This window comes from Zalophus californianus, chromosome 2 (genome assembly GCF_009762305.2).
Source record: "Zalophus californianus isolate mZalCal1 chromosome 2, mZalCal1.pri.v2, whole genome shotgun sequence".
Lineage (NCBI taxonomy): Eukaryota > Metazoa > Chordata > Mammalia > Carnivora > Otariidae > Zalophus > Zalophus californianus.
In genome coordinates this window covers 3,422,971-3,450,681 of record NC_045596.1, presented here as the reverse complement: position 1 = coordinate 3,450,681, position 27,711 = coordinate 3,422,971, and the positions used below count along the sequence as shown (strand labels likewise).

The 27,711-nt window shown below is 58.6% G+C and overlaps 1 protein-coding gene across 29 annotated transcripts in view; it reads right to left on the bottom strand.

Annotated features, from left to right (window-relative positions):
• Positions 1-1,574: 1,574 nt before the first annotated feature.
• The window catches only part of ABLIM2 (actin binding LIM protein family member 2), a 143,335-nt gene continuing 117,198 nt past the window's right edge, over positions 1,575-27,711 (bottom strand). For 19 of the 29 annotated variants that reach the window (XM_027599432.2, XM_027599433.2, XM_027599439.2 and 16 more), the window contains 5 exons: positions 20,488-20,549; positions 14,998-15,052; positions 13,666-13,673; positions 13,377-13,457; positions 1,575-3,443 (listed from right to left, as the gene is read on the bottom strand). In XM_027599432.2, coding sequence (XP_027455233.1) covers positions 3,330-3,443; positions 13,377-13,457; positions 13,666-13,673; positions 14,998-15,052; positions 20,488-20,549 — 320 coding nt within the window. In that variant the 3' untranslated portion in view covers positions 1,575-3,329. Of the gene's footprint in view, positions 3,444-13,376; positions 13,458-13,548; positions 13,674-14,997; positions 15,053-20,487; positions 20,550-27,711 lie in introns of those variants that run through there. The other 10 variants (XM_027599437.2, XM_027599443.2, XM_027599454.2 and 7 more) reach the window with 4 other exon arrangements.

Below are 27,711 nucleotides of genomic sequence, written 5' to 3'. Positions count from 1 at the left end.
CAGGGTTTCTTCCACCGGAAGGTGGGGGTTGGGGAGGGGGGGGCACAACGGGGATGGAAACTAGCTCTGCAGCGATCCAGCTCTCAGGTGGTAGACGGGTTTCCCCTCTGGAGGGCAGCCTGGGGACTAAGGACCAGGCTGGGGTCAGCACGGTGTCCAGACAGGCCCCCGTCTCATTACCAAATATTCCAACCCCGTCCCCAGGCCGCAGAGCATGGCGATAAAACCGTCAGCCCTCTCAACTTTACAGGTGGTGAAGGGAAAGGGTCAATAGAGGCCAGTGTGGGGACGGCAGGTGGGTGCGATGAAGCCTGGCACAGCCGGGGTGCAGATTCCCTACAGAACCGGCAAGGGGCTTTTGTGACATGGGAACTTCTGAGCTGAACCCAGAAGGTAGAGAGGGGCCTTGCCTGGGGGGGAGGATGGTCCTTGGGGGCTGAGCAAAGTGTGCCCATTTCTGACTTGCATAATGGGGGGTGCATAGAGTTGTGCCATTTACCAAGATGGGCAGATGGTGTACGTGTGGCCCGGCCTTCGGGGGGGAAACCCCGAAGTTCACAAGAGCCATTACGTTCACTGGGGTGAGATTAGAGAACGCTACAGTCTGAATGTCTGTGTCCCCCAGATTTGTATGTGGAAGCCCTAACCCCCCACGCGATGGGGCCTCGGGGAGGCGATGAGGCCACGAGGGTGGGGCCCTCACGAAGGCTCTGCCCTTTTGGGGGGAAGAGTGGAGAGAAAGCATCTCTGTCCACCAAGTGAGGACATGGTGAGAGGCAGCCGTCCGCAAGCCAGGAACAGGCTGTGCCTAGAACCCAGTCATGCCCACACCTGGGGCTTGGACTTCCAGACCCCACAACTATGAGAAATCAATGTTCGTTGTTTAAGGCACCCATTCAATGGGATTTTGTTATCGTAACCTGAGCAGGCTAAAACAGAGATTAGGAAACATTTAATCCCGGAACAGCATGGGTAACTGTGGTGGGGCAGACCTGCCAGGCCCTCCCGCATGGGAGCCCTACCTGCATTTTCTTCCCTTCCTGAGCCCTGCGCTCCAGCCATAACCAGTGCTGAAGTTTCCAGAACCTGGGAGGCTTTATCTGCTATGCAGTGTGTCTGTTCCTACTGTTCCCTCAGCCCGGAATGCCCTTCCCTTCATTGGCCGCTGGGAATGCTTCCTCATCTGTCAAGACTTAGGTTGGGCAGCACTGTCTCGGAAAGCCGCCCCTGACCTCTGGGGTGTATCTGGGGCCTCCCCAGAGGGCAGTGGTCAATCTTGCTGTCTTTGTCTGTTTGCTGGTCGGTCTCCCCAGCCTGACGCGAGCCGGCATCAGCCCCCATGCCCCTCTCTACCACTGGAGCGTGGTGCTGGCTGGGATGTACCCCTGAGTTGCTGCCTCCCAAGAGAGGGGCGTCCTATGGTATCCCCATGCAGGTGGGGGTCCCGCCCCTAGCAGCACCCCCTGCCCTGGGCACCGTCCAGCACTGCTGCTTTCAGCGGATGCTCTCCCCAGGTGCCATCAGCAGAAGGGGGCCCGTGCACTGAGAAATGACACACGTCAATGAGAAGTGGCTTTCACCTTCACAAGTTAGGGTACACCGTCCTTTATTTTTCCAGGCTCCCCTGGGAGCTGACAGGACATTGCACTAATGAAAAACCCGGGGGTTTCCAGTTGCTCGGGGCGCAGATTGCTAAAGGGAAGGAAGTGCATTAGGTGCTAGAAACACGCCTCCCTGGCCGAGCCGGGCTGGTGGGAAGCTGGTGCGCAATGGGGTGCGTGGTAGGGCTGGAAGGATCTGAGTCATGCTGACTCACAGACGGGACGGCCAGGAACACAGACACAGCTCCACAGAACACAGGGGAACAGACTTTGGTGACACCTTCCCAGTGATTCATAAACCTCTCAACCCACATTACAAGTTTCCTGGGACAGGCACCAGCCCTACCGCACCTAATTACAGACACGGACGCCTTTCAGCAGGGGGCCTGGCCAGCCTTCTGCTGCAGGACCCTGTGCTGACCTTGCAGGCCAGAAGAGGGTGGCGTCTCCCGCCTCCTTCCCCAGCGGCCAGGTGCCTGTCTCAGGACCACACACTCATGCAGAAGGCTTCAGCCCAGGGGGCTACGTTCCACTGCGGGAAAGACAGGCACACCAAGGGCTACGTTGGGTATTAGGCTGGACGCATGGAAATCCATCATTCCAGGGCTTTGGCCATCAGAAGAGGATGTTCTCTCTCCAAGACGTGGAGAATAACAGCGAGGCAGACTGTGGTGGCTACACTTCACACATACTTACAAAGAGCATTACGTGGGCATTACGTGGGCATTATGTGGGCAAGGGCTGCCCTTAAGGGCACCTGTGTGACAGGTGAAAAAGAAAAAAAAAAAAAAACAATGGAAAGAAACCCGACAAGGAGCCCTAGGTGTTAGGAACACACCAAGAAGCAAAAACACACAGATCTGAGCAGTGGAGAATAAGGCTGGAGGCGCTCCCTTCCGCGGGACCATAAAATGGAACTCTATATATGTCGTCTTATGTTTAAGTAGGCTATGCTCCTTAATAAAATAAAAACTTCTGTGTTACTTTAAAGATATCATTTAGGCATCTAGGGGATGATTTGGAAGAAAAATGCAGTGCATGGAGGGCCCTGGCCGAAGGTACCCTGTCAGGCTGACGTTTATCCCTAAAAACAGACTTCGTCACAAGCAGATGCAAAAATCATGCACCCTGCGCTTGACTTCGTGCAGTCCGGGTGCTCTGCGGCACTCTCCCTGGCCTGGCCTGTCTGGGTGCAAGGCTTTGCCTCCCCAGGGCTGAGCAAGTGGGGGGGAGGTGAGCAGACACTGGGAGCCAGATGCCCACCCACCCATGATTGTGTCAGCGTCTGTCATTGACAAACCTCCTCCAATCCCGAGTCCCAGGCACCTCTGTGCCCCCAGGGCCTAGTGCAGGGGGCGGGGGTTCGGGGCACTGCACAGGGGTCAGGAAGGTGGGCTGCACGTCGCGTAAGTGTTCCTTGATCTCCTGGGACAGCTATTTTGCAGCATCTCCCTGATGCCAAGCAACAGCGGGGAAGGAACAGCACAAAGCAAGGCGTCTGGGCTCTGAACCAGGGGCGGGAGCATTGCTGGCAGAAACAGAGGTCGCACCTGCTCTGGGACCTCCTCCTGCCCCCGCCTCCAGCCCAGCCCTCTCCAGGGGCCCACCGCCAGCCCCCCACAGACACAGGGAAGCCAGAGCCAGGTGCAATAGGAGGGGTTTTCGTGGTTCTCGCCAGGTGTCCCGGGCTCTGCTGCTGCTGCGCACGGTCACGAACACCAGCAGCCGTCAAAACAATAGGGCTTTCTTCTTGAGGTCATTCCTTTTCCAGAGGGCCAGGCGGTCAAACTCTTCCACGCTCATCCCAAATACTTCCTGGAAATCCTCGGGCGACAGGTGCCTCTGCAAACAGGGAAAGCCAGAGAGGAGCAGTTAGCAACGCTGTAACCCGCGCAGCCGGGCCAGCTCCATGCTGCTGGGCAGTCCAGAGGTGGGCTCGGCGTCCAGGAGGCCGCCGGCTCCCCCTGCGTTCCTTCTGCATCCCTGCTGTTCCCGCGCTGCAGCACATGGCACCGAACCTAGACAAAGAGACTCAGTTAGGGGCCTGACCGAACAGGACTCAAGCAGGTACCTGCGCCCACGTTCAGAGCAGCATTGTTCACGGTGGCCAAAACATGGACACAACCGAGCTGCCTAAGTGGGGTCCGTGCACACAGTGGAGTGTCGTCCAGCCACGAGAAGTAGCGAAGGCCTGAATGCGCACAGTGACTCGGATAAGGCGTGCAACAGGAGGGCCAGTGAAGGAGCCTGGACGCAAAGGGCCCCATAGCGTGTGGTTCTGTTTCTGCGAAGCATCCACAAGAGGCCAGTCCACAGGGACCGAGAACGGAGAAGCGGCTGTCAGGGGCTGGGGACGGACGGGGGCGGGGAGTGACTGCTCAACGGGACAGCGTTTCCTTGCGGGGGCATGGAAATGTTCTGGAACTCGATCAAGGAGGTGGTTGCACCATGTGGGAATGTGCTAAAGGCCACTGGTTTCTAGACTGTAAAGGGGCTAATAGGGTGAATTTTATGGGAATTTTACAATTAAAGGAAACAATTCTTGTCCCCCACCCTCCCGCAGTGTGGTTTCCTTGGCTTTAAAACAAAACTACTCATACTAAAATTTGTGATGGTCCGGAGAGAAACAGAGGTGAAGACATTTGGTGAACTATGAAAAGCATAGACACCCGTCACTACTGTTTATGCCTTCACAAAAATCCCCAAATCTGCGTGGCGGGCAGTGGGTTTTGGAGCCCGGTTGTTGGCATGATCCGGAGGAGGGAACACAGGACACCCCTCAGTCTTGTGTGAGTCACCGAAGGCCCTCCTGGTTGAATCCAGGCCCAGAGTACTCAATACGTGCGTGCGCGTGCGCACCCACGTGCGCACACACCCACACACGGACACACGGACACACACACAAACACAAACACCCCATCAAGCGAGTCTCTGCCAGGAAGGGGCCGGCCGCCCGCTGCCATCTTGAGCTTGCACACAGGAAGAGAACCCGGCGCTCGCCAGAAATGAACCATCCGCACGGCGTGGACGTGGGTGTGCTGAGGAGTCCACGGCCAGTCCACGGAGACACGGAACTGTCGTCGGACAACATCACCCCTTTTCCAGGCACTAAATCACAACCTCCCCAATCACTGTGGGGCAATCGAGAGGTGAAGAAGGGAGGATAAGAAGAAAACTGTTTCCACTGCTCTCAGCACCGACGGGCGGCCTGGCCGGGCAGAGGACACGGGCCCCTGGGGGAATGGACGGACGTGCAGCGGATCCAGGGACCGTCCGGAGCCCGAAGCTGGTGCGGGGACAGGCGTCCCCCTTCTCCATGCTGTCCTCAGTGGACAGTGGTCCTGCAGAGCAGGCAGGGATCCCCACGCCGAGCTGTTTGAGGGGGTCGCCAGGCTGCGGACACGCAGGAGGGAGACGAGGCGAGAGGCGCGGCGCCCCAGCGGTGGGGACACGGTGCCGAGGGGTGACTGTGCGCTCAAGCCTGGGAGCCCCCCCAGCCAGGGCAAGGGGGACCGTGGCAGCTGGGGGGCCTGCTGGGGGAGCCCGGGGGTACACGTGGAGCCGCAGAGCCCTGTCGCTGCAGGTCCCATGAAGCTCACCGGCACCCTCGGGGCCAGGATGCCCTGGGAACTTCATCGGAGAGTCGCACGGGGCCCGGGCCCCGTGGCCACAGAGACGCGCACCCTCAGGACTTGCACCCTGGGGACACGCGGTGGCAGGAGAGAGGCAGGCCGACCAGGGGAGGGAGAGCTGGTGTGGAGCCTGTCCCCAGTGCCTGAACACAGCCGGGCCGCGAGAGGCGGCTGAGCCGTCCTCGGGTAGGAGGCCCGACTGGGCCCTGAAAGACATCCAAGGCGGAGTCCCTCCTTTGTGGCTCCTTGTGGGGGTTACAGAGCTCCACCTGGGGATGGGGTGTGGGAAGCCTGAGGCGGGGGTTCTTAACCCTGACGGTGCGGTCCTGCGCTCCTGCCGCACCCAGGAGCCCACTGCAGGGCAGGGAAGACGGGGGGATTAGGAGACAGCAGGGGGGATACAGCTACCTGGGGCCCCGGCTGAGCCCCCGGCCCCGCAGGCCCTGGCAGTGACCCGGCGCGCTTGTCGGAGCTGACAATCTGCGCCACGGAAACCTACCACTGTAGCTCAGCGGCCGAGGCCTCCCCCAGCCGACGATGGTAGCTGGGTTTGGGAGCGCTGGGGTGAGCGGAAGTCCTAGAGGCTAGCAGGGCCCCCATCCTCATCTGCAGAGCGGGAACAGAATTTGGCTGTCTGAGGACTCTGCAGGGCCAGGCCAGGGTCAGATGAGGGATGCCCGGCAGGGTACCTGTTCACCACGCCCCCGGCCCCCCCCCCCCCCCCCGGCTCTAGCTGTGTGGTCCTAAGTGTTGGAGCTTGCCCCGCCGAGTCTCCACTACCACCTAGGTGAGGAGGAGCTGAGGGCCCTGTTCCAACTGGCTTCCAAGATAATCTCGCTCAAGGTCATGTGGTAGACCCAGGCACCCTCCTTCAGTCTGTGCCCTGTGGCAGGCAGGACACGTGGGGCACAGCTCACCCCAGTGGCTGGAGCCAGCTTTCTGAGCCCGGGCCTATTCCCCTGGCCCTGGCTTCTGAAGGCTCCCCAGGAGGCAGTTGGCCTGACCCCCAGGTGCCTGCCAAGGTCAGGCACGACCAAGCTCCTTCCTGAATGAACAGGGAGGAAGCCCAGGGGGTGGCGCCTTTGTAGAGGGGTGGCTTGGCTTCATTCTGGCACAGCCTCACTCCTGCGGTGCCCTGGGCTCCCCACGATGTGCCCCTGGGGAGGAGGCCATTTCTGCAACATGGCAGGGGCCCTACATGCTCTGCCGGGGGTCTGCTGACATACGACCCTCCGGGGCAGCATCGTGCAAAGACCTCCAGCCCAGGAGCCAGATCCACCAGGATTCTGGTCCCGGCTCCATCCCGGTCCAGCTGCACTGCGTGACCTGACCTCAGTTACGATTCTGGAAAATGGGAATAAGCAGGGCTGTGCCTTCATCCGCTCTCCTACCCTTGGAATGTCAGCCCCTCCCGCTCAGTGCTCAGACCTGGCCATGGATCTCGGCTCCTCCAGGAAGCCTCTCCTGACTGCACCCTCACTGCAGGCTCCCAAAGCCCCCCGGCCTCTTTCTCACACCACCATCCCCCCACCCCCCGTTTCAAGCTGCCAACGTGATGTCCAATGTGACGTTGGACAGAGAGGCCCAGCAGCACAAGCCCCGGGACGTTTCTCCTTACAGGTGCGGTCGGTGTCCATCCACAACCTCGAGAGCGTGGAGGGTAGTAACTGTGGTGAAGGAGCACCCTCGGGGCTATGCTGCCACTGCACCGGCAGGGCTGGGCTACCTTGCCGGGACCAGCCTGACCCTCCTCCGGCCTTCACCCTGCGGGGCACTTCCAGCGGCCCCTCACTTCTCCCAGAGCTCAGCTGTGCTCCTGGGAGGGGCCTGGCTAACCCTCAACGGCTCCTTCCACCCGGCCCACTAGGCACTGCCGGGCCCCGCACCGGTGTGGGCTGCCCGGGGCGGCGGGGGGGGGGGGCCCAGGCCTCAGGCCTGCTCAGCCTGCCTCTCCTGGGCGAGCGAGGGGCTGCTTTTCTCTGGAGGACTGGGCTCCATGGTGCAGTTCTGCTCGCTCACGTGGCTTAGCTTGCAAGGAGGGGGGGGGCCTGCTGCAGAGGCGAGTCCCACTGAGTGGGGCCCACATTCTGAAGCTTCAGCCCCTTAGCAGGAGGGGGCTGCTAATGACATCATCGTATCGTGGCCTCGTGGTCTCTGCGATATCACCATCACAATGACATCATTTGTCCTCACGACGTCATCGTCATCACGACATCACCAGCGCAATGATATCATCATTACATCATCGTCATCATGGGATTGTGGTCACTACAACACCACTGCCACAATGACATCAACGCCATGACATCATCATCGTCATGACATCATTGTCATTACATCACCAGCACGACACCGTCGGCACAACAGCATCATCGTCATCATGACATCACCATCAGCATGACATCACCGTCAGCATGACATCATCATCATGACATCACCGTCAGCATAACATTATTATGACATCATCATCGTGACATCATTTGTCATCATGACATCATCGTCATCATGACATCATTGTCATCACATCACCAGCACAACACCATCGCCACAACAGCATCATCATCATCATGACAGCATCGTCATTCCCACACCATCATCACGATGACATTACTGTCGTCATGACAATGGCCACCATGGTTTGTGGCGTGTTGGTCTGTCCCTGGGGGGTGCTGGCAGCGCTCCACCCGCAGTCCCGTGAGCTCTCCCAGAGCCCATGCGGTAGGGAGGGGATGCAGGCTCTGCCAGGTGGAGCGACGTTGCTGTCAGGTGGTTTGAGGCCCTGCATCACAATCATGTGTTCTTGCCCACCTCTCCCACCAGCACTCTGCTCCGTGGTGGGTTCTAGAATATGCCAGGCTCTTTGCCACCCCCAAGGCCTGCAATGCTCTTTCCCTCACTTCAAAGTCTCCTCTTCATCCTAGGTCCCAGCTCAAATGTCCTCTCCTCCAGGGGGCCCTCCTGGGTTGCCCTAGCCAATCAGGCCCTTGCTGATCTGGTCACTGCTGACCTCATCTGGCTCCCAACTCCATGAGGGTGGGCACGGGCCTGCCTGTTCAGCTTGGTCTCTCACCCTCCCCCAGGGACAATCTCTGTTGGCCACGTGTACCCCCGAATCCAAATCTCTGCTCCCATGTTCCTGTCATACTGCCCCCCAGCTTCCTCCCTTCTCCATGTGCTCTGCTTCTACCAGCCTACCCTACTCTCCCGTGTGCTTCCCTCCTCCCTCCCCAACCTCCACCCCTGCAATCCCTGCTACTTGGCCTGGCCTGGGAGGACTGCTCATGCTCAGACCTGGGGGCCCCCGAAGCGCTGGATTCTCGTGCAGCCCTGTCTCTCAGAGGCACCCACGCCCATGCGCTGGGGACACACTCAGCTGCTGCCATCAGTCTATCAGATTCTCACTGGACCAGTTGGATGGGTTTAAACAAAAGAAGTATTCTTAACCACAGGGTCCTTTCCACCCGCCCCCCCCGCCCCCCCCCGGCACTTTCTGACTTGGGTTCTTACTGTTGGAGCAAAGTCAGGTGTGCATTTAGACTCAAGGTCTGGTGGGGGCGGTCCAGAAACCGCAAGACTCCTCTGCAAGGGGACACTCCCTTCCCGCGGACCTGAGCACTAGCAAACCCCGGAGATGAGTCTGGAGGACCCTGAGATCCAGGGCTCTCTGTCTTAGAGGGTCTGGGCCCTGCCCCCAGGACCTGAGGGCCTCATGCATTGGAGGAGCTCTGGCCCTTCCTGCATTTGGTGGTTATCCTCCGAGGGTCGAGGGTCGGCTTCCAGGAGTTTCCAGGAGTAGAAGGAGACCTAACTGTCCCTGGGCAGAAGCAAATATCCTGAGGCCACTCCCTGCACCTCTCTGACACTTCAAAGCAGAATTTCTTTCCAGGCAAGCGGCCAGTTTTGCTCTTAAGGCCTCCAGCAGACTGGATGAGGCCCCTCCGTTAGTGAGGCCTCCCAAACAGTCTCCCTGCATCCACACGGCCAACCTGAGCCTCACAGTTACAGCCTTACTGGTGTTTTGAATTACAAACCTAATCAGGGAGTCCCTCAATTTAAAAACCGTTGTCCTTAAAACTAAAATCCAAACTGCTTCACATGGCCCAGGGCCCTGTATGCTCTGGCCCCATTCTTATCTTCACCCTGTTCAAGTACAGCCACCTTAGCCTCCTTAAAGTTCTTCCTCAAACAGCCCTGGCTTCCTCCTGCCCCAGGGCCTTTGCATATGCAGTCTGCTCTTCCTGGAATTCTCTCCCTGTAGGCCTCCTTCACCACACACACACACACACACACACACACGCATGCATATACGTGTGCACACACACGTAAACACAACACTTACTACACCCAGTTAACTTTTACCCATTTTTAATGGCCCATGTTCCTCCCCTTTAGAGCCCTTATCTTGGTATATAATTACACTTGTTCGGGCTATCAGATGATTGATTCTGTCTCCCCCATCAGACTGAGCCTGGGAGGGCAGAGCTCATGCCTGTGTTTGCTCATCACGCATCCCAGGACCCCATTCAGTGCCTGGCACATACTCAGCAAATGAATGACAGAGTCAGCTAAGCATTCTGGGAGCAAGGGTGGAGAACTTGACAGAGCAGTCCTCCTTCCAGAGACTGACCCTACAGAGATGAGCTGGGCTCACCAGCTGTCCACCCAAATCCATCCTCTCCTCTTGCTGGCCACACAACATGCCCAGCCTGCCTTGCATGGAGATTTGCCGTGTGACTGAGGTCCAGCCGGCGGGTGGAGGGGGGGGGGCGCGAGCAGAAGCCACGTCTGCCACTCCACAGCTTGGCCTTTCGGACCCTCCCAAGTGTGGACGTGGGACCACTGCACAGCCATTAAAAGGATGAGCAGATCCATATTAACTAGCATGGAAAGTGTTCATGTCAAACTCAAGCGAAAAAAAGTTGATTATCAGGGGGCCTGTGTGGCTCATTTGGTCAGGCGTCCGCCTTCGGCTCAGGTCATGATCTCTGGGTCCTGGGATCGAGTCCTGCATCGGGCTCCCTGCTCAGGAGGGAGTCTGCTTCTCCCTCTCCCTGTGCTGCTCCCCGCCTCCACTCATGCTCTTTCTCTCTCTCTCTCTCTCAAATAAATAAATGATAAAAAAGCTGATATCAAACTACCTAAACAGTGTGAACCTACACATCAAAAATCAGATTCAGCGATCTTGGGTATTTGTGCAAAAAGAGATTTCCGGAATCATGTCCACCACGGCGCTACCAGAAGTTATGACTTGGTGGGGGAATTCCGTGTGATGTTTGCGTTCTTCTTTGCATTTTTCTGGAGTTCTACAAGAGTTATAAATGGTTTTGATATTAAAAATAAAGCTCTCTCCCTGAAATCAAAACATCAGGGGCCTCCTGTCCTGCTGGGATGCGGCTGGCCCCTCCTAGGCCACTCCTGGCTCACCTCCCAGCTCCGAGCCCCGAAGAATGTGGGGCGTGCCCCACTGCTGGTAACATTCCCAGCTTGCCTCCCAGCTCGGCGGAGATGAGAGGGGAGTGATTACAGAGACGCACCCTTGGGTGTGTTCTTGGAGAATGGATGATTAAACCCATGACCCAATCCTCAAGAGTTTGTTCAAAGCAAGTATTTAGAGGTATTAACCACTATTTTGCATCTTTCATTCGGTATTTAGCAAAAAGAAAAGGGGGTGTCATTTAAAGGGTACCCCAGTCCCAAGAGGGAAACCTGGCCCCGGGGCCACCGCTGTGCCGGAAGCTCCAGGCATCTAGTTCTGGGCTCAGCTCTTGGGTTGAGAGCAACCAGCCCACAGGGCTTGGCCCTTTTAAGGAACAAAGACACACAGCAAATAGGAGCCCTCCAGGCTGGGGACATGACCACATGATTAACAAGGACTTAACTCAGCAGGAGCCCAAGAGCACGTCCCCTGCAGAGAAAGTGGGGATTGTCATACCTGAGCCCCGTGAAGAGGCCACCCAAGACCCTATCTACTCCCCCATGGCAGGTACCCCCGAAGTGTGAGGCGGCCCTCCTGGTTCCTGGCGTCTGTGTGCACACGTGCTCTCTGGCCACCTCCACGTGCCAGGAGCTGCACCTGGGGCTGGGCCCCAGGGGCCCCCTGCTCCCCTAGACTCGCACACCTGCTTCCCAGCTGGCCTCGGCTGCCCCGGCCTCCCCCGACCCTACGGACGACCTGCGCTTATCCCAACAGGTCAGAACTTTTAGAGCATCTTTCCTTTTCTGTGGGGTAAGATCCAAATGTCCTGCTAAACGGACAGCCTCCTGAGCAAGGAGCTCGCGTGTCCTCCGCCTTTGTGGTCCTTTGCCGGGCACGATGCCCTCGTGTCCGGGATGATGGCAGGATTTGGCGGGTTCACGGCACTTCCTGACTGTGCCATCTGTGGGCTCACTGGGCCATGCTGCCCCCTCCCCCCCAGCCGCAGCACCCTAGCTCCCTGCAGGTCCCAGGTCCCAGAGCTCCGAGCTGTCCCTTGGCTCCAGGGGTGCCTGTAGCTAAACCTGGCCAGATGGGCATTGCAGTCCCCCGCCAAGCTGGTTGACTCAGGGCTGATCAGAGGACCCACCCAGAGGCGGAGATAAGGCAGGGCCAGGCCTTCTGAGAGAGAGAAAGAGAGAGAGAGAGACCGGGCGCCCAGGATCTCTTTTCTGCAGACTCTGAGCCTGGGAGGGGTGAGGGAGAAATCTGTCTCTCAATGAGGCCGAAACACAGAGGATGGTGGGAAGGAAACTGGTCCTGAGGCAGAACCGAGCCACCCCTGTGGGGACCCATCAACCCTATGAGCTGGTGATCCCCTTTTTGCTTGAGTCACTTTGGGTCAGGCACCCATCACTTGCAACAGAAAGGGTCAACATGGATGTGTCTCCGTGCAAGGCTGCGGCCACACCAGTGTCCCCAAGCCCTTCCCTGCCACCACTATCCCCCCGCCGAGGGATGCTCTCCCGGGACCTGGGCGAGGGGCCCGGTGACCCACACAGTAGGCAGCTGTTATGTTCACCTGAAGGGCGCACGTATCAAGGCCAACTAGTGCAGGGAAGTTGGTACCCGACCAGCATCACCGTGAGGGCTCCCTTCTTGCCCAGGGCACATCCTGCAGCTTCCCCCCACCCCGAAGCCTTTACTTGCGGGTCGCTTGGCCTGGAAGACCCTTCAATGCTTTCCCTTCTTGGCTGGTGAGAGTTCCATCCCTCCTTCAGAGGCCAGCCCCATGTTTCTTGCTGCGCAGTGGACCAGCCCCCCTCCCTCCACCCCAGTGCTCCGCCGGGGCCTCTGTCCATCCTGTCTTAGGCGGCAATCCTGTACAGATGCACCTGGCCTCCCAACTTCTCCTGGCAGCCCTCCCACGCTGGCTGGGTGCCCCTTGGCCATGTCCGGGCCCCTACGGCTCCCTCCCAGGTGGGCGGTCTGGCGGCTCCGGCGCTGGCTGGACACATACTCTGCGTCAGATGCTCCCCGCATCTCCCGTGTGCCCGGTCCTGGGGCACGGACGGGGCAGGGCAGCCCTAGACCTTCAGGAGCCTCCAGACCCCGCAGCGCCCAGCAAAACGGTCATTAAAAGGCAGCGAAGCATCCGTGACAGGGCTCAGGAGGTGAGATCTAGTGCATGGACATTGATTACTCAGTAGGACGATTGTGGGGATTAAGTCCTGCACATCAACCATGGGGACCACGTCTCCTAGCAAGTGCTCAGCAAAGTCCTTGCGGTCAACAAGTATCATCCAAATACCTAGTCTGAGCTGACATCCTGTTGGCCTTTTAAGCCTACACGTGCTCTCCAGAGATGAGTTTATTATTCTCACTTGGTGTAAATGTGGCCAAACGGGAGGCCACGGATCGTGACCAACTTCCCAACACCAGTCCCCGGGGGAAGGACAAGCACCACCAACTTGGCGCTGTCTCGAAGCCCTTCCTGGCCAGACACACAGAGCAGAGCCCTCTGCAAAGCCACCTGTGTTGGGCACGCTCCCACGGTTCTCAACCCTCGAAACAACGCGGGGCCTGGGCTCCGAGCCCGCCGTGGGCCTGGTGGCGCCCCCGCCCCCTGCGAGAACACTCAGGGGTGCCGAGCGCTGACACCGTGGATGGGCGTGTGCCCAGGACCTTGCAGCTGGAATGCGCACCCCGCCCCCAGAAATGCCCTCCTACCTCCAGCCGCGTCCGGTCCACATCCTTGGGCAGTTTGACGCGAATTCGGTTGGTGACAATGAGGGCGTCATAAGGATAGATCTGTGGGGAGAGGAAACCGCAGGTTGACCCCAGGAAGCAGGTGTGTGCCGGGACCAAAGGGCTGAGCCGAAGGCCAACGAGAGGTACATACTTGCGCCGGCATCGGACACACACATTTCATAGGAAACCACAACAAAAGGAACTTTTAACCTGGGCAGGTGCATGGCGGCGGGCAGAGGTCGGCGTGGCAGCGGGCAGCCCCTCTTACCTTGTATTCTGTAAGAGAGAGAGCAGAAGCCACGCGTGGCGGTTTAGAAAGCACGGGAACGTGGCCCAATGGTGGAAGCATTGGTGGGGACCTCCCGCCCCACCCCCGGCGGCCTGCACCGGGGCGCTAGTCCTCGGGGAGCAGATTCCCCAGAGGGAACCCGAGAGCGGGAGGCATGGTCAGGAGGCTGGAGGCCAGACTGGGAGCCGGACGCAGCGCTGCGTTCCTCGGGCGTGATACTGTCTCCCTGGTGGTCCGGGCCACCCTGAGAAAGCGGCCTGCCTCAGTTTACCCACCTGCGGAGCGGACCTTCCAGGGCAGTTTTGGGGGCATTGCAGAGACTGACAGCCGTGCAGGTTCTGACCCCTCGGCCTCTTACTCTCTCACCTTCTTGGCCTGTAGCTCCTCCTTTATATTCCTGAGCCCCACATGCTTGCTTTTCAAAAGGCTTTTCTGCCAGACTAAAATCGTCATGTCAGAAAATAGACCCGTATGGATCAGAGGGCCTCTGTGAGCAGAACCCCCCAGAAAGCAGTACCCCTAGGACCTGGGCCGCAAGCTGGCCTTGGAAGGGAGACCCTGGCAAGGGGCCTGGGCGACAGGGGCGATTCGGTCCCCCGAATTTCCCAGCGGGCCACACGTGACATCCTGATGACTTGGAGAGCCACGTGGAGGGAGCTGGCTGCGAGCCCCCAGTGCTCCACGGCCCAGCGTGAGCCAGCAGCCCATGAGAACATGCTCCCCGCCATCCGGGGTGACAGGGGGGAGCGAACACCCCACGCAGGAGGGGCTCAGAGCTAGCAGAGCCCCCCCACCCCCGGTCAGGCACCTGCCATGCGGCCGGAGTCACACCAGGAACACCAGCCTCCCAGCAAGCAACCTTCCTAGTTTGAAGCCCAGGAGGCCCCCATGACCAGGAGGGGTGTGAGGCAGGATGGGACCCCAATTCATTCGACTCAGACCCCAGAGGCGTTATGTTGCCACGAAACGTAACCGTGGGTGATTGGGTTGGCCTCAGTCCTGGTACGGGATGTGGCTATTCCAACACACGTCTCTCCCCAAGTAACCAGAGTGACCAACAAATCAGGACAGGGTCAGCTGTTCTCAAGGATGAAGGGAAGGGAGCACCTCAGGCAACATAAGAACGGAGGTAACCGGCTCCTCTAGCCGAAACGAGCACCCCCACGCTCCCCCCACGCTCCCCCCACTGCGCGATGTTTGGAGCTTTCGCCAGCTGGCCCTGGAGGGGCCCGTCCCAGAATGAGACTTGTGGAAATGTGTAAGAGACCCCTGCCCCAGCCGGAGACCCAAGGGGGTCCCCGCGTCTTGTACCTCGCGTGCCCCAGCTGGCATCCGGGTCTGCTCCACAAGGGGCCAGATTGGCATTCTGGAAGAGAAAGAGAGAGGGCGGCAGGCGGCAGGTTGCAGGGGTGGGTGGTCGCGCCTTGGTTTTGCCCGGCTCCGGCGGGGGGGGGGGGGGCGGTGAGGGGAGGAAGGTGGGCTCCCCAGAGTCCCTGGCACCTCGGCTCTGGAAGGGCCGTGCTGGGACACACTTGGCGGGTTTGCTCGCATGCCTCCCCCCTGCCTTCCAGGCTGGTGCGGACGCTGCCTGGCCCAGCTCTCCTGCCCGCCTTTCGAGCCGCTCCTGCATGCCTGCTCCCTGTGCCCCGCGGCCCCCTAGGGGTACAGCCCAGCCCGGTGCAGAGGCCAGCCCGCGGGGACCACTGGTCCCCTCCAGACCCCATGGGCCCCAGGCGCCCAGGAGAGCTGGTTCGTACAGCCCCTGGACAGAGCCCCGCGTGCCTAAGCGGCCGCAACAGAGGATGACCCTCAGGTGGGACACTCAAGGGACCAGGGGCCACCGTCGGGTGCCTGCCCTCCCTCCTTGACGACTCCCACGGCAGTCATCAGCAGACTCCGCGCATCTCCACCACCCATGCCGGGAATTCTCTTCCCTTCTGCCCGCCTGAAAAAAATCACCCCACACAACGCTCAGGAGGGTCTGGGCCCCAAAAGCAGGCACCGAGCCCCCGTGTCTCTACCCCCCACTCCTGCGCCTGGCATGTACACCACGAGTCAAGCTCTGCCACGGCCCGTGGTCCACAGAGCCGCTGGAAGAACACGGTTCCTGCAGGCCCAGCACCTGCTCTGACACAGGCTCGGCGCTCTGGGCTGGCATTTCTGGGATCCCGTGCAGGGGTTTCAAGGGAGGCCTGCAGTCCCAGGGGAGAGTCGCGCCTTGCCCTGCTCGGGCGACAGGGAAAGCATGGTCAGCACTACTTATTGCGGTAGAGGGGCGACATGCACGGAACAGGTGTAGTTCCAGAGAGTGTGTGGGCAAGGGACGAGCCAGAGAGCCCCGAGCCCAAAGTCCTTCATCCCAAACAGGGGAGACAAGGGTGGTGAGTTGGGCAAGTACGTAAGTGGAGGGCTGGAGCCAGTCTCTATTTAAATATTTGGTGTTTTGTTCATCACGAATTTTCTTGCATTGACTTGGGCTTTAAAAAAACATTGCATTAGAACATTATTTACTTTGATTGTGGAGCCTTTTGGCAAGTGCCTCACTCACCTCACCTAGTCTCAGCCCTGGGACCCTGAGCCAGGTGCCCTCACCGCCACCGTCATGACCGTCACAGAATAATTCTCCTTAGGGGTTTGCAGGGACAATTTTTGAGACATTTTCTCAGGACGCTGAGAAGCATCCCCAGGCGCACCTGTCTGGTCTGGAAATCTCTTCCTGCTTAAGGCAAGGCAAACCTGCCCTCTACTCGCCTTCTCCCACCGGGCCGGTCGGTGATGTGGAAGAGACATGCCTCCCCCTAGTGCCCACTGCCCTGCATCACAGGCCACTCCATCTCAGGCCACCACCGCCACCTCGGGCCATTAGAGACGCCTTTCCTAGCTGCAAAACCAGCCTCCTCTGGTCTGCCAGTCTCTGAGGCCAGACAGAGACTCCCAGGAGAGAGGGTAGGGCATCTTCGGAATGGAGAGGGGGGCACCAGATCAGTCCAGAGCAGGGGAAGAACAGCCCAGCCCCGCCTTGGTCCTCTAAGTGCCTGAGATCTTCAAGACCTCTCTGGTGCGAGGGAGCCTTGGGGTCACTCCTTAACAGGTGGGGTGGCCAGGGTTGCCCCACAGGCCCAACCCTGGCCGATTCCCTTGCAGTTCTCAACAGAGGCACTGGAGAATTGTAAAGCAACAGATTATTTACCTCTCCCATCGGTTTGGAGTTTACTAGGTGTCAGCTACCCTACGGACACATTCTGCAATATTTGCTGTGAGCCTAGGAGGTGGGCATCATCGTCATGGTTTTATGGACGAGGCTCAGAGAGGTTAAGGAATGAGCCCAAGATCATACAGCAAATACACAGAACTGTAAACATTGTAATCCATGTCTTTTGCTTCTCTAAAACGACACTGGAATTGTTAGTAGTAGGGGTGAAATTGTGGCCGTTCACGGCCCATTGTTATTGTCTTGCTAAGACTTGTTTTGGAATATGCCACTTAGTAGCCACCACTGTGGAAGGAAGAAGGGGTAGGAACTTGCTTTTAGAACAATTACTCTTGGGGGAACCACTCTATAGAGCTTACAAGAAGATTTCACATGTTTTGACTGTTATTGGTCCTCACAATGATCTTAAGAGGTAAGGATAACTTTTTTTAAAGACAGGAAGTAGAGACTCAGGAAATGTAAGTGACGTGCCCGAAGACATACAGGTGGCTGGTGGCAGAGCTGGGATTTGAACTCGGGGCTCAGTGCGGCACGTGTTCTTTCCAGAGTTACCGTTGGAAAATATCAGACTTCTTTATTAAGGGTTTCCTTGTACATAGGCATTTTTGCAAATGCTTTATGGGCATGTGAAAACCTGATTCAAAAGATACAGATTTTTCTCATGTACCTAGTAGATGGTTTACTATTTGCACTATTAATTGCTCCATACGTCTTTTATTATTTTTTGTCCACTAGATCCACGTGTCGGATTCCAAATGCCACATTCAAATTGCCTCCCATCTTGTATCTTGTCAGGGGCCCTGGCACGGCCGTGCTGCTTGGCGCAGTTCCATGTGTGAATGCTACACCTGCTGGATGGTGTGTGTCATCACAAACTAGTGGCTGTTGCTATAATCTGGCAGCCTCTGTCTTCCAGCAGGAGAATTCAGTCTGTCCATATTTGCCATCAGGGTTTTTCTGTTGGTGGCCAGTGGTCGTTCTCTTACTAACAGACCAGGCGGCACACGTTGGGAGCCACGCTGCCTCATTCACAGGAATGCCTGTGACAGGAGGTCACCCCCCTATTTATTCCATAAGAGGAGAGCATCTACCAGGGGTAGGCTCTGTGGCAGGCTGGTTAGAAGGACATTTTAACGAACTCTGGGACTCAGGGTGGTGGCCCCTTGTGACAAATCCCTCTCAAAGCAAGAACTAGAAAGCTCTCTCCCCTGATGAACTGATCTTCCTTCCATCAGACGAGAACTACATAGTGGGTCATGTCTGCCCCTTTGCCTTAGCTACCAGGAAGCTCAGAGCTAAGCTTCAGCGGTTTGGCTCATACAACGTTCTCTTATTTCTGATATAATTCTGATATATGATTTCTTTTAGAGCTTCCTCTTCTGCTCCTTTGTGATTTGGGCTTTGTGGGTTTCCGGTCTCAGCACACCTGTGTTTTTACTTCGGGCCACCTAGAATCCTTTCTGGAAGTGGAGACACACGAAAAACAATCTCACAAGTGGCTTGTGAGCACCGTAGGCCACGGAGAGTGGTGGGTGACCACGTCCACGTGCTGAGCGTGGTCGTACCATAAAAGGCTGGTCATTCAAAAGCTCAATTATCTGGTCTTCCCACTGAGAAATAGGCATAAAATTTCATAGAAGTCTTAGAAAGTCTGAAAAAAACAGGAAAGAACCTTCGCAGGGGGAAAGAACCTTCGCAGGGAAAAAGAACCCCAAAGCAAAGTCTCCAGTGCTAGTCACCAATCTCCCACATAAGCAACGTGAAAAGCTGAAGATCTTCCCATGAGGATGCAGCCCCCTTTGCCAACCCCCCAGCATCTGCAGGAAGCACAGGCCTCCCCCGCCTTGAGGCCCGCAGGAAAAACATTCACAGAGGCTCAGCTCTCGACTGTACAGCTCTAGCTTCTGCTCTCACTCGTTCTGGGAGAAGGAGTAGAGACGGAGTCCATGAGGAAATGTCTGGATCAGCTGTTCCCAGCTCTTTCGGGGGTGGGGCGTGTGAGGCCGTGGTCTTCTCTGCAGGTGCTGGGGGCATTGATCCAAGTCATTCCAGCATGAACCAAGGAGGGCATCTCCCCAGAGGATGCGTGGCCCAGGCACCAGTGAAGCAAGGCTAGAAATGCTGAGCATTCCTCCCTTGTCTTCCACATATTGAGGGACAGTCCCAGGACTTGGCTCGAGCGGTGGAACACTGCCGCCCTCAGGGGCCCCTGAGTCCCAGAACAGCTGTTCCAGGTATGCAGAGAACATTCTGGACGGTTTCCCCACCCCCCCCTCAGGACCCTTAACCCTGAGCCCAAGGATTGACAATTCCTGGTGCTGTGGGGGTCCCGTGGACATCCTCCTGCCCCCCGTCCCGTGCCTGCCCGCTGTCCACTGAAGATGAAGGGCGCAGAAATCCGTAGAAGAAAATCGAGAGAAGCATGCGGCATGTGTGCCCTGACTCGGCCCATTCCAGAACTGGAAGTGCGATTAGTGGGAAGGGGGCTTCACTAGAGTCAAACCATGCAGAGGTGCCTGGGCCCCGGACGGACACAACAGCAGGTCGGACAGGGCCCGAGGAAGATGAACAAGGCCAAGAAAACGCCTGCCTCATCCCTGTTCTTAGACGGGTCCCTGCGGCCGGGCCCCCGGATGCGAGGTGTGCCCTGGGGGGCCGCAGAAGGCTGTCCCGGGCATCACACACTTACTGCCGAGACCCCTGCCGTGCAACACACGGGGGGTTCAACCTCTGAGCACCTTCTCCCGTGGAACAACGCGCCCCGGTTTCAGACAGCAGAGAGGCTGCCTGAGAGGGGGTGTCCTGGGGCTGTGGGGTGGGGGGCTCTGGTGCCATCACGCCCGCCCCACCCCAGGGGTCCTCACTGGGGACTAGTGAAGCTGTGGGAACAGCGACAGAAAGTCGCCCAGCCCCTCCGTGGGGACAAGTCAGGCGCCAAACTCTCTGGGTTCAAATTCCAATGGCCCCGGATTGGGAAGTCGGGATGGGGAAGTCCAACCAGCCTTTAGCTGGGAGCAGCCAGAAAAAGCCAGCTACGGAGTGTGGGATCCAGGAATAATTACTGGGCAAGTGGCGGCACTAGGGCTGACAGTAACATAGCCATAGATGTTAACGGCACCGTTCGTGGTGACAGTCGTGAGGGCAGTGGCAGGGAGGGGCCGATGTACCCCAGGAAGGAAGTGGATCCGTGGTTCACGTTGCTCACCAAGTAGCTAATCCTTTAAGCCCCTTATTAGGCTCCAGGTCACAGGAGAAGGATGTGGGTCAGAAGGGGCCTCAGGGGGTCGGAATGCTCTGCGCGGGCCCTTGTCTCCCGCTCCCCACCACACTGAGGTCTCCATGGGAGCTGGGGCTGGGGTTAGACAGGAGGAAGGGAGGGGGTCCCGGTTCTGGTCTGGCCCTGGTCTGCAAAAGCACCGGCACAGCCCCTGGGGCGGGGGCGGAGGGGCCTGCAGGCAGAGGCGGTGGGCGAGCAGGGTCCCCGCGCCCCCCCTTCCGGCCGTGAGCTCAAGAAGCTGTAGGCACCACGCTCAGGCTCCCGGCGGGTGATGGTTAGTATACCGCGAGCCAGGGAGGGGTCGAGTACCTACCCGGTGGTCCAAGCCATTCTTTCCGTGTCCTGGGAGAGGGTCAGATTTGGAATAGGGGAATCCTGAAACAGACACATCACAGCTCTGTCACGCACGCACAGAGGCCGGGCCCCGGCCGGAGGGGCTGAACTCGTGAGACCTAGAAGGGCCCCCGAGGATCACGCCCTGCCTCCGTCATGACCTCCATCCCCAGGGTGCTGGCTGAGGAAGAAGCCGGCAAGGGCGTGATGCCCCTGAGCCCGCCTAGGACACCGGGAACACCGTGGCGCCCTCTTGGGCACCTGTGTTCTCCAGCAGCCCCAGGTCTTGGCATCACCTGTCACCCCGGCCGAGCTCCTCACTCGGCAGACCCGGAGGGCTGGGGACAGGGGCAGGAAGGAATCCCCGTGGAGGGGGGGGGGTAGGGCTGTGCCATCTTGTGCCAGGGGCGGCACACGGGGGCCTGCCACCAACCAAAGGTGGCATAGGAACCATTTTTTATTTTTTAAAATGATCTTGAGCTACTTGCCATTGGGGGATCTCACATTAAGATCCTAATTTCTGGCTTCTCTTGAAACAAAAAAGTCTGGTCTGAGACCATGGGAATCCCGCAGCTGATCCAGCTCTACCGCTCACGTCCCTGGCTGCCCTGCACGTGCCGCGGGCTTTGAGGTCTCCCGGTTAACCTCAGCAACAGGTCTGGAGAGAGTGGCGCAGAGGCTCTCTGCTACGGCCTCCTGGCTCAGGGGGAGGACACGCGGCAGAGCCTAGTCCCCCGGAGGGGCAGGATGCCCCCTCCCCGGGAGGGAGCTCCAGGGCTCCTTGCTCCCAGCACTCGGGCTGGCCCCCAGCAGCTCGGACAACAACACATAGCACCAAACGCTGGCACCCACCGCGGGAGGCAGCGGGCTGCCTGTCAGGGCGCAGCGGGTGGCGGATCACCCCTCCTGGTGTTCACAAGGCTGTGCGCGTCCATGTGACCGAGCACCAAACCTCCAGAGGTGAGGTGGGTGCCACGCACAGAACTGCCCACCCACCCCTTCCAGGAGGGCCTCGCTTCTGAGCCACAGAGGCTCATCCAGATGCCTTTCATCTCAGGGGGTCCTCACGAACTCTGGGGACGGAGACGACATTCTGCATGGCTCACGTGTGGACCCGGGAAACCTATTCTGGGCACATGTCTGCCCCCATGTGGCCTGTCGGGAAGGTCCTGGATGGGAGTCAGAAAGGGCCTTTTGCCACGTCAAGGTCAGGGTTCTCAAACTTCTTTTAACAAAGGCACCCTCTTGCCACACGAGAGTTTATGTAAACTCTGACCTATGAAAGAAGGAGGCAGGGGAGCTGGACACAGAAGCGGGGCGAGGGGCCAGACCCACTGTGCCGTCCCTGTTCCTCCCAGCCTCTCTGAAGCCTTCCATTCTATAGAGGGGGAATCGAGGCCCCGAGTCGGGGGGGGGGTCTGCCCAAGGTCACCCAGCCCCGGGCTGCCAGACAAGGCCCCCTGATTCACAGTCCCGGGGTCCCTCCTAATTTACACACACAGAGCCAGGCACACTCTGAGATGTGAGGCTGTGCGGTTGAGGACCTGAGGGACCCTCCACTGAGACACAGGAGCTCCTGATCGAACAAAGATGCTGGAGCAGTGGTTCTCAAAGCGGGGTCCCCAACTAGTGGCATCAGGCTCATTGGGAACTGGTTAGAGAAGAGGCAAATTCTCAGGGCCCGCCCCCGACCTGCTGCATTGGATTCCGGGGCTGGGGTCCCATGAGCTGTGATAGACAAGCTGTCCTGATGGACATTCTGATGGACACGAAGGTTTGGGGCCTCGAGAACAGCACCCTCACCTCTGTCCTGCGCCTGGAGGCACGTTGTCACCCAGATGGCTGTCACAGGGCCCCGTGCTCAGGCTGCCACCTGCGGGCTTCACGTCTGACTGCTTCGCATGAAGCACACAGACCCTGCCCCACGGAGGTCACTCTGTTCTCCTGACTTTCCAGCGACAGTTGTCCTGGGTGTCTCTTCTACGTACCTTGAGCGCCCACATCACATAATGTCACAAATTCTGCTTCAAACATCAGACAGGATTTCATAACCTCGTGGAAAGGAGAAGAGTCGATGATATTTGCCCCACTTTTACCTCTTCGATGTCCTCTCCGTTCCGAAGCCCCGAGGCTTCTCTTATCATGTCCTCCTCTCTGCTTGGACACCTGCTGCCCGCGATTCTTTAAACAACCTCTACTCGTGAAAAATGCTTAGTGTTGAGAATTTCTTCATTTCCCATTCATTCCCGCAGGATGGGCTGCCCCGGTGCAGAACTCGTGTTGATGGCAACCTTCCTTCGGCACACGGAAAGCACCCCCTTTCCGCTGGCCCCGTGGTTTCCACAGGGAAACCTGCTGTCTCCAGTCAGCCTTGTCCTCCAGGGAGTCTGTCTTCTGTTGTGGATGCTCTCAAGACCTGCCATCCTCTGTCTTCAGATTTTAGCGGTTCAGTATCATCGTAATTGGTTTTGGCGTGAACTCCTTTGGACTTGTCCTGTTTGGGGTTCTCGCAGTTTCCTGAACCTGTAGGTTTAGGTCTTTGGTCACCTTTTGGGGAAGTGTTTAGCCGTATCTTTGAATGCTTTTTCCAGCCCACTCTCTTCTCCCCTTCCAGGACTCCACCGCGACAGATGTTGCCCCACAGACCTCTGGGGCCCCGTTCATCTTTTCCCTGCTGTTTTCCGTCTGTCGCTCAGACCGGATCATTTCTGCTGCTCCAGGTACGAGATGGCTGAACGCTCTGCCGTATTCTGCTACGCTGTTTCTGAATCCATCCGGTGACTTTTTAATTTGGGTTATTTTATCTTTCATTTCGACAGTTTCCATTTGAATCTCTTTTTTTTGGGAGGGGCGGATAATGTCTATTTCTTTGCTGAAATTTCCTTTCTTTATTTTTGGGTATTTGTTTGCTGAAGCATCGTTCGGGTGGCTGCCCTAAACATCCTCGTCCGGGAACCTCGTCCGTGCTTCCCCGGTTGCTCTGTGCCCCGAGGTGGGGGTGGGAGACACCGGCTGCGGTGGAGAGGGTCTCCGAGGCCCACCCTCCAGGCTGCCCATGCCAGTAGGCCTCCTGCTTCATATCTGCCGGTGAGGCTTGGGGAGGAAGATGCCAACCTGGCCGCCTGGCGCCACTGCATGGGAGGTGGGAGACATGGCTCCTGTGTTTTTCCTCAGGTCCTGGGGTCCTTAGCCAGCCCACCTTCCTCTTTCCACCCTTGAGATTTCTGCGATGTGTCTGCTCTACTGTTTCGGGGGTGGGGTGGGGTTATACTTAGTGGGGATGAGCAGGGAGAGAGGAGGCTCCATTATCTGCCCCCCCCCCCCGCCACCCCCAGGTGCCATGTAGACCCATCACACTTGGCCTCTCTGGGGCTGGGATGAGCCATCAGTAGACTTTAAAGGTCCCAGTGACCCCCCCCGCCCCCCCACCCATGCAGCTAGGTTTGAAAGCCACTGGCTTAAGTCCCTTTGCACGTGTAGAGACTTTACCTGACCCTCGTAGGCCTCTGCATGACACAGGACCTCCTTTTACAGGTAAGGAAGCTGAGGCCCCACGAGAATAATGACCCCTACAAGGTCAACGTCTGCTCACGAAGAGGATAAGACGAGAGCTAGGACTTCTGGCTTCGGCCACCGGTGGACCCATCTGCGCCAGCATCTCTGCCCCCGTGCGGGTTGCAGGTGTGGGCGTGTTCTGGGCACCTGCATGTCGGATGGCATCAGGTGGCCGTGAGAGTGTGCGCTGCCTGTGTGCACGGTGAGCAGGCAGGTCTGCTGGACCTGGGACGAGGCAGCAGCTGGCCCATTGCGAGTCCCATCAGTCCTATAAGGGCTGGACACCAGCCATCCTCACGTCCGTGCTCAGTGCAGACAGGCTCCCCTGCCGCCTCCTCTCAGAAGCCCACCTGTGGTAGCCTTGTGCTCGGCATTCTGAGCACTGTCTCCTTGGGTCTGTAGCTATTCTGGGCTGGCTGGTCAGAGTTTAGGGGATCTGCTGGACATGCAAGGAGAGGCCCAGATGCCTCTGGGGGGACAAGCAGCTCGTCACCGCCTCCAGGGATGCTCTGTGGACAACTGCTCAGCAAGGCACTTCCTTGGGCGCATCTTCCACCAATGCCCGGATAAGGAACTTGGCAGCCGCATGGCCCTGCAGGGGTTTGGGTCCAGGAGGAGGCTGGAACTGCCTTCAGCTCTGAGTGCCTGTGAGCAGGAGGCCGTAGGATGACCCAAGCTCCAGGCTTCCAGAAGTAAGCAAGACGGGCTCACCGCAACCAGGCCTGTGGACCTAAGCAAGCTCTGCCGTGCTATCCCCCAAGGCTCAGGAGACGGGTTGCCGGAGTGCTCACATGTGAGCCCCAAAGCCCAGATGCTTCCTGCCAGGAGGCCTGGATCGTGCCCATTTTTACACATGAGGCCATTTTAAACACAGACAACTTTGCTCTTATGCCCAAAGTCACACAGCAAGTGACAAGCTGGGATTCAAGTGCTGGTGGACCAGCACCCAGATCGGGCGCTCTCTCTGCTGGCCCATCCTGTGATCTCGTGGACACCGTTGCTACCTGTGTCAGCAGCGGTCACTGACATCCCCTCCACCCCACCAGGAGCAATGCTGCGTCCCACGAAGGGAGGACGGTGCTGCTCCAGGAAGGCCCAGCTCCACCCAGTGCTCTGGGGAGCACTCACCGAGAAGCGGTCACATGCAGGTGAAGGAGGCACGGGGGCATCCTCCCGGGACCCTGCTCCCCAGGGGCTAACAGTCCACAGAGGAGAAAGGACACAGAGGGTTATGAGGAGCCCCCGGGCCTGGGTTGAGGAAGGGAAGAGAGCTTCCAGCTGGGTGGGGGTGCCTCAAGAAGGCAGATTTGGAGGGGAGCACAGGGGGCCCTGAAACATTGGCTCCTTTCTACGAACATTGTGTCGCCTTAGCTTGCGCCCCTGCCCACAAATCAGAGGCCACACCCTGTCCAGTCCCAAGGGGCAAGCCTGCTGGAAACAGGGGGCACAGGGAATTTTGCTAAAATTCCCCCACCAGATGGTGGTAGGCTTTGCCCAAGGGTGCCCCACTCTCACAGCTGGGAGTGGTCTCTCCAATGAGGGGCCAACAGTGTTTTCTGGGCCAGGGCCCCCTCCCTGATATCTGGAGTGCCCACTGCTCTCTCTGGGGACTGGCCAGGAGCAAGGGCAGAGAGCAGTCTGTCCATCCAGCGGGAGGCCACGGCTTCGCAGAAAGACCTGGATGGCCATGCCCTCCCCAGCGGTCCCTGCACCAGGGGACCTAACCACCTGCTGAACGCCAGGGTGCCCCCCCGCCCACCCAACCCTGGCCCAGTCCCCTAGCCCTGGCTTTCTCCAACCTGGCGGCTCCTCTGGGTCCCCTCCTGCCCCAGCACAACACAGCACCTCGCCCACCTGCTCGCCCACCTGCTCACTCTCTCTCCCCTCTCCTGCGGCATTTGGCAGAGACAGGAAACGGGAGGAGGAGGACCCAGAGAGAGCTGGGGAAGGACCCAGAGAATCACACCTTCTTTGGGCCTCACACGCTTTGGAGAAAGTCATGCAAGCTCAGGAACACGTTTATCAGGCAGAAAGTCCCAGGTCTCAGGTCACCCACTCGCATCTGGGAGCTGAGGACCTGCAGGGACTCTGCTCCCCGCCCATCCATCCAGCTCCAGGCCTGGATGTCCAGGTTCCCGACTCCACGCGGAGAACCACCCCGTTCCTTCCTTATCTCCGAATAAAGGTGCCTCCATCTACCTGAGCCAGAACTATCCCCATGTCATTCCTGATTCTATCCCCGCCACGCAACCCTAACTGCTCACACATGGTCCTGCCATTCAGACCACTCAAGGGGCCTCCCCGCCGCTTATGTGGACACCCTAATCCCCTGTGCTTGGCCCAGCAGCCTCCAGTCTATCCTGTGAAGCTGCCCATCCTTGTTTTTAAATATGCAGAACAGACTGCCTCATCTGCCTGCTCACAGCCCTACCCCGCTGACCCGTTCCCTAACAGACAGAACAGCTTCCTAGCATCATACACAGACCAGCTGGGTCCTGGCTAGTCCCTCTTCTGCCAACCCACTGGCTTCCTGTTGCCCGAATGGCCGCCCTGCTTCTTGCCTTGGCATATGCTTGGACATGGTGTTCGTGCTGCTTAGAACATCTCTCAGGGACACCTCCCCCTAGCAGCCCCCGAGGATGCCCCTCCAGGGCAACCCCTCAGGACACCCTCCTCATAGGACACTCTCCCCGAGGACACCCCCCGGGACACCCCTTTAAGATACCTCCCCCAGCACAGCTGCCCCAGGACACCTTCCCCATAGGAACCGTCCCCCCCGGACATGCCCCTAGGACAACCCCTCTAGGACAACCTCCCAGCACACTGTCCCCCAACCTGGATGACGGCAATTGCCTCCTATGGTCTTTCTTGCCCCCACTCAGGCCTGTCGAAAACCTGTATCAGACGAGGTCGGGCTCTGCTGGGATCCCTCCGGGACCACGTCGCCATTTGGACGCCAGGCTGGAGTCCTCCCCAGGCGACCCAGTCCTCCAGGACCCTGCGCATCGCCGCCTTCACCCCTACCACGCAGGCCCCCTCGCCGTCCTGCAAACCCACCAGGCTGCCCCCGATCGTCCTCACTGTTCGAGCCTATACTCCCGTCGAGTCTTTTGCTGAGATAGTCTTCCTCTCCCGACTGTACTGAAAACTGCCCCCAGCACCTCCTGGCCTCCTTACCTGCAGGGCACTGATGCATACTTCCTAACTTTGTTCTGGTCTCAGCCCCCACCCCACTAGCATGCCGGCCCCTCGGGGCAGGGGATGTCATCCTCTGCTTGACCCTCAGCACCCGCAACAGTGCGGTAACACAGAAGGTGCTCAGGAAGCGTCTGGTGAGGTTTGGGCCTTGTCCTGCCTGTTGTGAACGAGGAGAGGGACTGACGTACTTCTTCAGGCCTGATGTTGGTGGAGTCGAGCCCTCGGGGCCGCGGGGCAGACCTAAGCCAGGCGCGTGGCTGCCCACCGGGTATTCTCAGAGATCAGCACACAGCAAATGACGGTGACTCGTGGAGCAGGAAATGCAGGAAAGATTCTGGCACCACTCCAGAGGAATGACAGGGGACGGGCCCTTTCTGACCAAGCCTCACGCCCCGCGAGCGCTGGGAGGGAGCCTGGGCCGCGATCCTGAGCCTGGCCCCAGGCCAGGCCC